Source organism: Rana temporaria, chromosome 4, assembly GCF_905171775.1.
Source record: "Rana temporaria chromosome 4, aRanTem1.1, whole genome shotgun sequence".
NCBI lineage: Eukaryota > Metazoa > Chordata > Amphibia > Anura > Ranidae > Rana > Rana temporaria.
The window spans coordinates 345,026,082-345,038,208 of NC_053492.1; the positions used below are offsets into that span (position 1 = coordinate 345,026,082).

The 12,127-nt window shown below is 44.2% G+C and overlaps 1 protein-coding gene across 1 annotated transcript; it reads left to right on the plus strand.

The window, feature by feature from the left end:
• The first annotated feature begins 434 nt into the window (after positions 1–434).
• LOC120935743 (piggyBac transposable element-derived protein 4-like) lies at positions 435–1,871 on the plus strand. The gene has a single exon (XM_040347804.1). The coding sequence runs from the start codon at positions 435–437 to the stop codon at positions 1,869–1,871; it is 1,437 nt and encodes a 478-aa protein (XP_040203738.1).
• The last annotated feature ends 10,256 nt before the right edge of the window (positions 1,872–12,127 follow it).

The window sequence follows — 12,127 nt, forward strand, 5'->3', positions numbered from 1 at the left end:
TCGCCCCCATCAAGGGTAATTGTCACCTCCATCAGGAGTACCGGAGTACCTGTCGCCCCCATAAAAAAGGAGTACCCGTCACCGCCATCAAGAGCACCTGTCACCCCCATCAGGAGCACCTGTCACCCCCATCAGAAGTACCTGTCACCCCCATCAGCAGTACCCGAGTACCTGTCACCCCCATCAGGAGTACCTGTCACCTCCATCAGGAGTACCTGTCACCTCCATCAGGAGTACCTGTCACCTCCATCAGGAGTACCTGTCACCTCCATCAGGAGTACCTGTCCCGTGAGCTCTATCAGGAGTACCTGTCACCTCCATCAGGAGTACCTGTCACCTCCATCAGGAGTACCTGTCCCGTGAGCCCAGCAGCCAATTTCTAGCTGACGTACAGCCAATTAGTCCCTATCGTGCAGCCCTGTCATACAGCCAACATGTCCAGAAAATTATACACCACAGAAGAGGCATTCAAAATTATAACCCAGAGCGATGAGAGCAGTGGGGAGCTCTCACCGCCCCATAACAGTGCCGAGTCCACTTTCAATTCAGGTTCGGAATACGAGCCCCCTGAAAGCAGTACATCCGAATCGGAGGAGGAAGTAGTCCGTCCAAAAAGACCACGGTCTGAACCCCAGGCAGCTACCAGCAGCGCCGGACATCCCAGTGGCCAATCAGCAAATGCTAACGGCGCTAGACCCCAGGAGGAAAGGCTCAGTACAAGCTCTGGAATTCCACACCGAGGAAGAAGGGCCCAAACCCATCTACCGGATGGCTTGGCCAACCCGTTGTGGCTGCCTTCTAGTACAGGGTCAGCCACAATCCCCCCTTTCACAGCACAGCCAGGTGTGCAGGCCAACACCGAAGGTTTCTCTGAAATCGATTTTTTTAATTTATTTTTCCCTAATGAGTTCCTTCAAACCATCATAGACCAAACAAATCTTTTTGCCAGTCAGTACATACAAAACAACCCCAACTCATACTATGCCCGCCCGTTTGAATGGAGACCCCTAACAATGGAGGAAATGAGATTGTTTTTAGGCCTTACGCTGAATATGGGGCTTTCAAAAAAAAATGAACTTCATTCATATTGGTCTAAAAAGCCCATCCTCCATATGCCAATTTTTTCAGCTACGATGTCCAGGTCCCGCTATGACAAGATCATACGGTTCCTGCATTTCTGCGACAACTCGCAGTGCCCCCCCCGAAATCATACGGACTTTGATAGATTATATAAAATTCGCCCCCTAATAGATTTTTTCAATGAGAAGTTTGCTGAACTTTACATCCCGGAACAGAACATCTCTGTGGATGAATCCCTGGTCCATTTCACTGGCCGGCTGGGAATAAAACAGTATATTCCCAGTAAGAGAGCGAGGTACGGCTTGAAGCTAAACAAGCTCTGCGAAAGCTCCTCCGGCTATGTGAATGCCTTTCGTGTGTACGAAGGCAAAGACTCCCAAATCCAGCCCCCTGAGTGTCCATCGTATATGGGAATAAGCGGGAAAATTGTATGGGAGTTGGCATTCCCACTCTTCCAAAAGGGGTATCACATATACGTGGACAATTACTACACTAGCCTGCCCCTTTTTCGCCACCTATTCCTGAATAAAACTTTGGCCTGTGGTACTTCACGTAAAAACAGGAAAGGCTTCCCACAGAGTTTAGTCACCACATGCCTACAAAAAGGGGAATCGGTAAGCCTGAGGAACGAAGAAGTTTTGGCCTTGAAGTGGAGGGATAAGAAAGACGTTTACATGATGTTGACTATCCACAATGACACCTCAGTGGAAATTCACAGGAGACGCCGTACCATTCGAAAGCCTTGCTGTATCAATGAATATAATAAGTTCATGGGGGGGGGGTGGATCTAAACGATCAAATGCTGCAGCCCTATCTCTCAATGCGAAAGTCAATTTTCTGGTATAAAAAAGTTGCAATATACTTCTTCCATATGGCCCTTTATAATTCATTTGTCACTTATCACAAATCAACGAAAAGACCCATCCCCTTTATCAGATTTATCGAAAATGTTGTCACTGCCCTGATCTATCAGCAAGGCTCTGCCCCACAAAGAATTCGCTCCGATTCTGTCAGCAGACTGCACGAGCGCCATTATCCTGACCATATTCCACCATCAGCAACCGGAAGAAGACGCCAAAAAAGATGTCGGGTGTGCAGCAAACGTGGAATTAGAAAAGACACCAGTTGCTATTGCCCCGACTTTCCCTCCCAACCTGGCCTATGTATGGCACCATGCTTCAAGCGATATCACTCTTTCGAAAATTATTAACCCAAATTCCTAATAGACTGCCACTAGCCCCTCTTTCAATTTCTGTGCTGATTTCCCTGCTGCCTCAACCAACCAACCTAATGCCTCAACTCAACTGACCCTGGCCTGTTTATCGACTATGCCTCTGCCTGCCGTCTGCATTGTTTATCCGCCATGTTTCTGCCTTTCACGTGAACTGACCCTGGACTGCTTCTCGACTATGCCTCTGCCTGCCGTCTGCATTGTTTATCCGCCATGTTTCTGCCTTTCACATTGAACTGACCCTGGACTGTATCGACTATGCCTCTGCCTACTGCCTATTTCTGCCTTTTACCTGCACTGACCTCGGCTTGTTGACCATGTTTTTGCCTGCCCCTTGGACTGATCTTGCACCCTGCCACACAGGGGTCTCACATATGTGAGGGGCCCCAGAATAGTGTTCGGAGTTCAGAAAACCAGTTTTTGGTTTTCTGTGTTCCCATAACAGGGTCTGGTTGCCCGGAGGCTTCAAAGCGATTTGGGTGGGAGAAGCCTCTACCCCTGTCCCCATTCATTCCTGACCGAGGCCCTAAACTTGATGGTCCTGCCTGCTGCCTGGACCAATATTTTGGCTGCACTGACCATATCTCTGCCTGCTGCATGTACTATGGACAGTATTCCTGCCTGCTGCATTGACGATCCTTTCGCTGCTGCTGACCACATCTGCCTGCTACCCGGACCGATGCTCTACTCTGTGGACCACTGCACTACTAAGACAGCAGGTAATATTTTTTTTACTCTTTACTCAGAAGAATGTATTTTGGTTTATAATTGGTATGTACAGTACATGCTATGGGTTAGAAATATGAAGGACCTTCAACAATGTCTTAGGTTGGCAGGAATTTGTGTGTGTAATTTATGCTCCTAGAACGCCTGGAGGTGCTACTTGGATGTTGGACTTCTGTATGTGGCCAGGCTGTGTAAAAGTCCCACACATGTGGTATCGCCATACTCAGGAGGAGCAGCAGAATGTATTTTGGGGTGTCATTGTTGCTATGTACATGCTATGTGTTAGAAATATCTTATAAATGGACAACTTTGTGTAAAAAAAATGTGTTTTCATTTTTTTTTCCACATTTTCCAAAAACTTCTGGAAAAAAATGAACCGTTCAAAAGACTAATTATGCCTCATAGATTATACGTTGGGGTGTTAGCTTTCCAAAATGGGGTCATTTTGTGGGCGTTTCCATTGTCCTGGTGCTCCAGGGCCTTCAAAAGTGTAACAGGTAGTTGAGAGATTAGATGTGTAATTTATGCTCCTAGAACGCCTGAAGGTGCTACTTCAATGTTCGGCCTCTGTATGTGGCTACGCTGTGTAAAAGTCCCACACATGTGGTATCGCCATACTCAGGAGGAGCAGCAGAATGTAATTTGGGGTGTCATTGTAAGTATGCATGTGCTGTGTGAGAGAACTAACTTGTTATTATGACAATTTTGTGTAAAAAAAAAAAAAAATCTTAATTTTCCCAAGAATTGTGGGAAAAAATTACAACTTCAAAAAATTCACCATGCCTCTTACTAAATACCTTGGAATGTCTACTTTCCAAAAAGGGGTAATTTGGGGGGTATTTGTACTTTCTTGGCTTGTTAGGGTCTCAAGAAATGATAGGATGTCAGTACATCAGCTGTGATCAGATGTGATAATTTTTCAATGATTTGCACCATAGCTTGTAGACTCTATAACTTTCACAGAGACCAAATAATATCCACTAATTTGGGTTATTTTTACCAAAGATATGTAGCAGTATACATTTTGGCCCAAATTTCTGAAGAAAAATGATTTCTTTGCAAAAATTTAAGATTGAAACTAAAAAAAAGTGTTTTTTTTTAAAAATTTTCTCTCTTTTTTTGCTTATATTGAAAAAAATAAAAAACCCAACGGCGATTAAATACCACCAAAAGAAAGCTCTGTTTGTGAGAACAAAATGATAAAAAATTTGTTTGGATACAATGTAGCATGACTGAGTAATTGTCATTCAAAGTGTGAGAGCACTGAAAGCTGAAAATTGGTCTGGGCAGGAAGGGTATATTAATGCCCTGTATGGAAGTGGTTAAACATCAAAAAGAGCAGTTAAATACATATAGGGACCTATTAGATGATCTGGAAAACAGAGATCGACATCAAAATATACGAATACGAAAATTACCAGAGAATTATAAGGATAAGGATTTGATTGAAACTGTACAAAAACTCTTTGCGCAAATTATGGGCCCGACTTTGACTAAACCTGTGAAAGTAGATAGAGTCCATCGCATATCTTCATTCTTGGGAAAGAATGGGGAAAGACCAAGAGACGTAATATGCAAAATCCATACATTTTCTGAGAAGGAAGCCATAATGCGAGCCGCAAGGGATACACCCACAATTGATTTTGAAGGGTTCCAGATTTTGTTATACCCAGATATATCTCGCCGCACTTTGATGCAGCGTAGGATGGTGCGTCCCCTGCTAGAAGTGATGCGACGGGAGGATGTGAGATATAGATGGGGGTTTCCATCCAAATTACAAGCTTCATGAAATGGGGAATCAGCAGTTCTCAGAACTAAAGATGACCTAAAAAAGTTCCAGACTGGAGACTAACAAGTGAAGATTTAAGAATACAGCAGGATCAGGGATCAGGGGAAAAAAAAAACATATGAAGGGTATATTTAATGTTTTTAGACATAATGGATTCATCAAACATAGAGTTGAAGAATATAAATGTGTTGTATGGACATGTATGTGTTCCAGAAGATATGTGAAACCTGTTTTGCACCATATTTTGTAATGTATTTAAAAAAGAGAGAAAGTATGTGTTTTGTATGTCGGAATTTCAATAAAAAAATTATCTGATTAAAAAAAATAAAGAATACAGCAACATGAATCCTGGTCTCAAGTACCAAGAAAGAGATAGAAGATGTTGGGGAGGTGTAAACTGAACTGTGAGGGGAGGGGGTGGGGGGAGGGATGTGGAAGAGAGGAGAGGGGGAGAGAATATAGTCCCTCCCCCCTTTTTTTTTCTTTCTTTTTTTCTCGTGTTTTGTTTTGTTTCCACATGAGGGTGGGGGGGAGAGGGAGGGAGGAAGGGGGAAAATTAAATAAATAAGGCGGTATAATGAATGAAAGGTTAAGAAGGCCCGGGGTAAGAATAGGGGGAGAGCAGAAGGAATGCTCTAGTAAACATTAGGATGATCACGAAGAGGGATTGGATAAACTGCAATAGGCAGAGGGGGAGGAGGGTTTGGGGTGGACAAGAGGAGTCCACACGGACCGCCTGTCCTAATAGATGGTACACCCGAGATAATTGGGTGTTAAGCTGTGGAAAGTCCAGATACTGGAAGATAAAATCAAGTTCCCTAGGAAAGCAGAGAACAAAAAGAGTGGAAGGCAAAAATATGAAAAGGTATAAAATATTGGTTATGAATAAAAAAGATGGCCAATTCATTAAAAATCATGACATATAATGTAAGGGGTTTGAATTCATATCAGAAAAGGGGTCGTTTATGGCAGGAGGTGCAATATCATGCAGCAGATATACTCTTTTTGCAGGAGACGCACTTTCTGACAGACTCCATACCAAGATTACCAACATTTCCATTTAATCAATAGTTTCATGCACTATCACCAGTGGCAAGAGCAAGAGGCGTTACTATAGCTATCAGAAAAACATGTCCCCTTTCCTTAATAGAGACACAAGTGGATACAGAGGGGAGATATTTATTTGTCAAAAGGTACATTTGTCAAAGGTACATTTGACAATATTTATTTGTCAAAGGTACAAAATACCTTTGACATATTTATTTGTCAAAGGTATTTGTCAAAGGTACATGGACAGAGGTAAACATTCGCCGCAATGTATGCTCCCAATACAGGTACAGTGGATTTCATATCAAAAACCTTGAGAAGGTTGAAAAAATTTGGGGAAGGTTTTGTAATTTTAGGAGGGGATTTTAATATCATCTTGGACCCTGAATACAACAGCGAGAAAAACAGTAATATCCTACAGGGCACTTAAACATCTAAAGAAACTCTGCCGAACCTATCATCTAGTAGATACATGGCGAGCACTAAATGAGGGACGAAAGGATTATAGTTACTATTCCAAAACACACAAAGTATACTCAAGGTTGGATTTGTTCTTTGTAGACCAGTACTATTTAGAACATATAAAAAGAGTTTCAATAGAACCAAGAACAATATCTGATCATGCACCGGTGGTGTTGGCGTTTGTACCATTTATGATGGGGCATCGGGAGAAAACTTGGCGATTAAATGAAACACTACTGGATGATGAACAGATAGCAGAGGACATACGGCAGAAAATGATAGAATATTTTGAAATAAATACAACAGAAGAGATATCAAGAACAAGTGATATGGGAAGCACACAAAGTAGTTATACGGGGGGAGTTAATAACCCACGGATCCCGAGAAAAAAAAAAGAAAAAAAAGCAGGAGATAGAAGAATTATTAAAGAAAATACATGAAGCAAAGATAGAACATAAAAAGAAATTAGATCATAGAAAGGGGGAGCAATTAGAAACTTTAAGAACAGAACTTGCTAATTGCCTAGATAGTAGAGAAAAAGATAAATGTAGATTCTTGGCAAATAAATGATATGAACAAGGGAATAAGTGTGGCAAACTACTAGCTAGACAGTTACAAACCCAACAAGAACTATCCCATGTCCATAACATCCCAGTAAATAAGAAGAAGATAAAAGATACGAAAAATATAGCTGCAGAATTTCATTGCTTTTATAATGAATTATATAACATACAAAGGATAAAATTAAAAGAAGATGAAGAAAATGAAATAACAGAATATATCAGGGAATCCAAATTACCACCCCCTGGCAAGGGACGTGGTGGAGGAATTAGAAGAACAGATCACCAGAGAGGAAATTAAAAGACCAATAGAGGACCTCCCGAGTGGAAAGAGCCCAGGACCAGATGGCCTAACTAATGCATATTACAAAAAATATATGGATATAGTGGTTACACCACTTTATAATTATTTTAATAAGATCACAGCTGGAAATCCACTACCCTCAGAAGCATTATTAGCATTCGTGACAATCATACCAAACCCAGGAAAGGACCCACAATATTGCTCAAGTTATAGACCCATCTCCCTCCTAAATACAGATACAAAACTATTTTCCAAAATATTAGCAAATAGATTAAAGGAGAAGGTAACAAAAATAGTACACATAGACCAGACAGGATTTGTGATGGGGAGGTGTCAGGGAAATGTCCGTAGATGTACTGGCAATCTTGCCAGTAGAAGAAATGGCCATAGAAGAAGTACTGGCAATTTTGCCAGTAGAAGAAATGGCCATAGAAGAAGTACTGGCAATCTTGCCAGTAGAAGAAATGGGAGCCATAGGCTCAACATGTGACAGGAAGATCCTCCTTCTGCTAGCCTATAAAAGGCTGCCACTGTCTGATGCAAATTGCTGGATTGTCGTCAGCCTTCCTGAGTTCCTGAGTCTCTTAATTACTGCTGTTTGTATTTCCTGTTGTGACCCGGCTTGTTCCTGACCTGTCTGATCTGCTCTCCTGGTTTGACCCCCTGGCTTGCTTTACTGACTTGTTACCTTCTCGAGCACCTGATCCCGGCTTGTTTCACGGACTTTGCTTCAGTTATCTGTTCCTGCCTGTTTTCCAACACCAGACCTTTGGCTTGTCACCACTCCTGCAAACCGGCATCTCCTGCCTGGATCCACAGTGTTTGATCCCCAGCCGGCTTCCACTGTTGCTCCTTGTGCACACCTTGCTAAATGTTACCGAGGACTCCTAGAGACTGCAGCCCAGCGGTGTTTCCTGTATTCTTCAGTATTCTTCAGGCACCCACCAGCTCTTCCGGTATGGATCCATCTGGCAACCTGTGCTTCTCTGGGCACTACACCCTCTGTACCCAACCTCAGGAGTGAACTGCACTTAGCCGCAAGCGGAGCCCTCTCAGCATTTCGGCCTCCAACCAGGTACGTGATAGTACAATCCAGCCATGACCGAGGCTGACAGAGGTGCTCCCCTGCTCGAGATGATGTGCCAGCAAGTCACCACCCTTACACAAGCCATCCAGAAACTCCAGGATGGTTACGTTCATTTGGAAGATCAGCTGCAGCATTTGCCTGTTTCTCCAGCGTTGGTGGACTCCAGCTCATCTTCCCCTAACACATCATCAGCCTCCCTGCCTCAAGAATCTGCTAACCCGACCCATACAGTGATGATGCCCTCTCCTGAACCACGGGTACCAACACCCGAACTATTCTTCGGTGACCGAAAGAAGTTTCAGGCTTTTAAGAATGCGTGCCTGCTGTACCTGGCCCTCCAGCCTAGAACTTTTTCCTCCGAGTTTGTAAAAGTAGGATTCATCATTTCCCTACTATGCGAGGAACCCCAAGCTTGGGCTCATGACCTACTAGAACAAAGGAGCCCGGCTTTGAACTCTATGGACACTTTCTTTGAGGCTATGACTCTTTTGTAGGATGACCCCCAGCGTATGGCCTCCGCTGAATCTGCCTTAGTCGCCTTACGGCAAGGAGAACGCCCAGTGGAGGATTATTCAGCGGAATTCCGCAGATGGTCCACTGATACTAGCTGGAATGAGGCAGCACTCAGGTTTCAGTATCGCCAAGGACTATCCGAGACCTTTAAAGATGAACTAGCCCGAGTTGCTGTTCCAGACACTCTTGACAAACTTATCCATCTAGCCATTCTACTTGACAGGCGCCTGCGGGAGCGGCGGTTGGAATGCGCTCAAACCTTCCAGCCTACCAAGAGGCCACCCAGGTATCTACCTGCTGTTGAACCCACGCCTGCCTGTTCTGCAGGTCCCAAAAGAGGTCCAAAGCAAATTGGCCTGGTCCGTTCTCCCCTTACCTTTGATGAGAGGCAACGCCGTCGGCGGGCCTATCTCTGCCTGTACTGCGGAAGGGCTGGACATTTTTTACGCAGCTGTCCCATAAGACCCAGTAAGGCCTACCCACCAAGTTCCACTTATCTGCAAGTCTCTGTATCCTCCCATTTTTACCTTGCTCTTCCTATCTCCTTACAAGTGGCAGGAAGGGAGGTTCGACTACCAGCAATTATCGACTCCGGGGCATGTAGTTGCTTTATAGACTTATCTCTGGCCAAGAAACTTGGTGTGCCCCTTTATGAGAAAAAACAAAGACTGGAAGTTCTATTGGCCGATGGTTCCTTGCCCAGTTCTGGACTTGTCTCCCGTGAAACCATACCCATCTTCACAACTACTGATACCGGCCACCAAGAATTTATCCGTTTTGACATTTTATGTTCTCCCATGTTTCCCATCATCTTAGGAATTCCGTGGCTACAGGCACATAACCCACGAATCAACTGGGCCAAGAAGGAAATCTCTTTTTCTTCAGACTATTGCTTGCAACATTGTTTTCCTCCCAGTTCCAGTAAGCCTGCTAGCTGTCTGGCCGTGCAACCTTCTCCTGATAACCTCCTGCTTGTCCCTTCTGCTTATCATGAGTTCATAGACGTTTTTGACAAGAAAAAGGCCGATGTCCTCCCACCTCACCGGCCTTATGATTGTCCAATTGAACTGCTTCCAGGGGCTGAGATCCCATTCGGACGAATCTTTCCTCTATCTGAGAACGAGCTGGAAGCCTTACGTTTATATATTGATGAGAGTCTTGAAAAGGGGTTTATCCGACGCTCTTCTTCTCCTGCTGGAGCGGGTATTTTCTTTGTGGAGAAGAAGGACGGCACATTACGGCCATGTGTAGACTGCAGAGACATCAATAAAATTACCTTAAAAAATCGATACCCTCTCCCCCTTGTTCTTGAACTCTTTCAAAGGTTCCAAACCGCCCGGATCTTTACTAAATTAGATCTAAGGGGCGCCTAAAATCTTGTCCTTATCCGCCAGGGAGACGAGTGGAAACAGCATTCCGGACGAGGTTCGGCCACTTCGAATACCTTGTCATGCCGTTCGGATTATGCAATGCTCCAGCCACGTTCCAGCATCTAGTGAACGATATCTTCCGGAAATTCCTTGACTACTTTGTAATTGTATACCTCGATGATATTCTTATCTTTTCTGCTTCTTTGGAACTTCACCGAACCCACGTAAAGAAAGTGCTCCTGACCCTGAGAAAACATGGTCTATATGTCAAAGCAGACAAATGTGATTCCGAAAAGACATCTATTCAAATTTCTGGGTCTCATCATCTCCACAGAAGGAATTGCAATGGACCCAAAGAAGGTGGAAGCAATACTTAACTGGCCAGCTCCCTCGGACAAGAAGGGTGTCCAGTGCTTCATAGGGTTCTCCAATTTTTACAGGAAATTTGTGAAGGGTTTCTCCACCACCATAGCACCCATCACTCAATTGACCCATCAGACGATCCGGTTCCAGTGGTCCCTAGAAGCTCAGGCAGCCTTTGACAAATTAAAAAATCTGTTCACGTCTGCACCAATTCTGCAGCACCCAGATCCAACTCTTCCCTACGTTTTGGAAGTAGACGCCTCTGAAGTAGCTACAGGGGCAATCCTGTCCCAACGGCAAGGACCCAAGGCTCTTCTTCACCCCATTGCTTTCTTTTCCCGAAAGATGAGCCCACCAGAGAGAAATTATGATGTTGGGGATCGAGAACTATTGGCCATTAAATCTGCCTTAGAAGAATGGAGATACTTATTGGAGGGTGCCGCTCATCCCATTATGATTTTTACAGACCATAAGAACCTGGAGACCCTCAGGACAGCCAAACGTTTAAGACCTCCGCAAGCCCGATGGGCTTTGTTTTTCTCCAGGTTCAATTTTCATCTTACATATTGCCCAGGTTCCAAGAATGGGAAAGCGGATGCACTTTCTCGAATGTTTCCAAACACCCCTGAAACAACAGAGCCAAGTACGATCCTTTCCGCTCAAAATTTTTTACTCATCCAACCTGACTTAAAGACTTTGATTAAACAAGCCTCAACCCAGTGCCCTGGGCCAGAAATGTCCTCATTGAGAAGCCAAGATGGATTTTTATGGCACCAGGACAAGATTTTTGTTCCCCAATCAGTTAGACTCCAAGTTCTAAAGATGTCACATGATCACAAACTTGCCGGACATTTTGGAATACGAAAAACCACTGAACTTGTTCAGCGCTCTTTTTGGTGGGCCAGCCTAAGACAGGACTGTAGAAAATATGTTAACTCCTGCACCACGTGCCAGCGCAATAAGGGTTCCAATGCCAAACCGTGGGGACTTTTGAGGCCACTACCCATCCCTGAACAACCCTGGAAAGAAATATCCATGTTTTTTTTAGTAGACCTGCCTCCCTCTGGGGGATGCACCACCATCATGGTAGTGGTAGACCGCCTTTCCAAAATGGCACATTTTCTCCCAATGATTGGCACACCTTCCGCCTCGGAGACAGCAGACATGTTCATTAAAGAGATCGTCAGATTACATGGACTACCAGATAGTATTGTCTCTGACAGAGGGGTACAATTTACCTCCAAGTTCTGGAGAGATCTCTGCAAATCTCTCTCAATCGAAGTATGTCTTTCCTCAGTGTACCACCCCCAGAGCAATGGTCAAACAGAAAGGACTAACCAGACCTTAGAACAGTATCTTCGATGCTTCTGTACTTGCTCACAGGATGACTGGATCTCCCTTCTTCCCTGCGCTGAGTTTGCATATAACAATTCTTTTCATGCAGCCATCAATCAGTCTCCCTTCTGGGCAAATTATGGATTTCACCCTTCCTTCCTTCCGAATACTATACCTGAAACATCTGCCCCCGCTGTCCAGGATCGGTTAAGGTTCATTCAAACCAACTACAAGATACTTCAGGAGGCCATGCGAAAAGC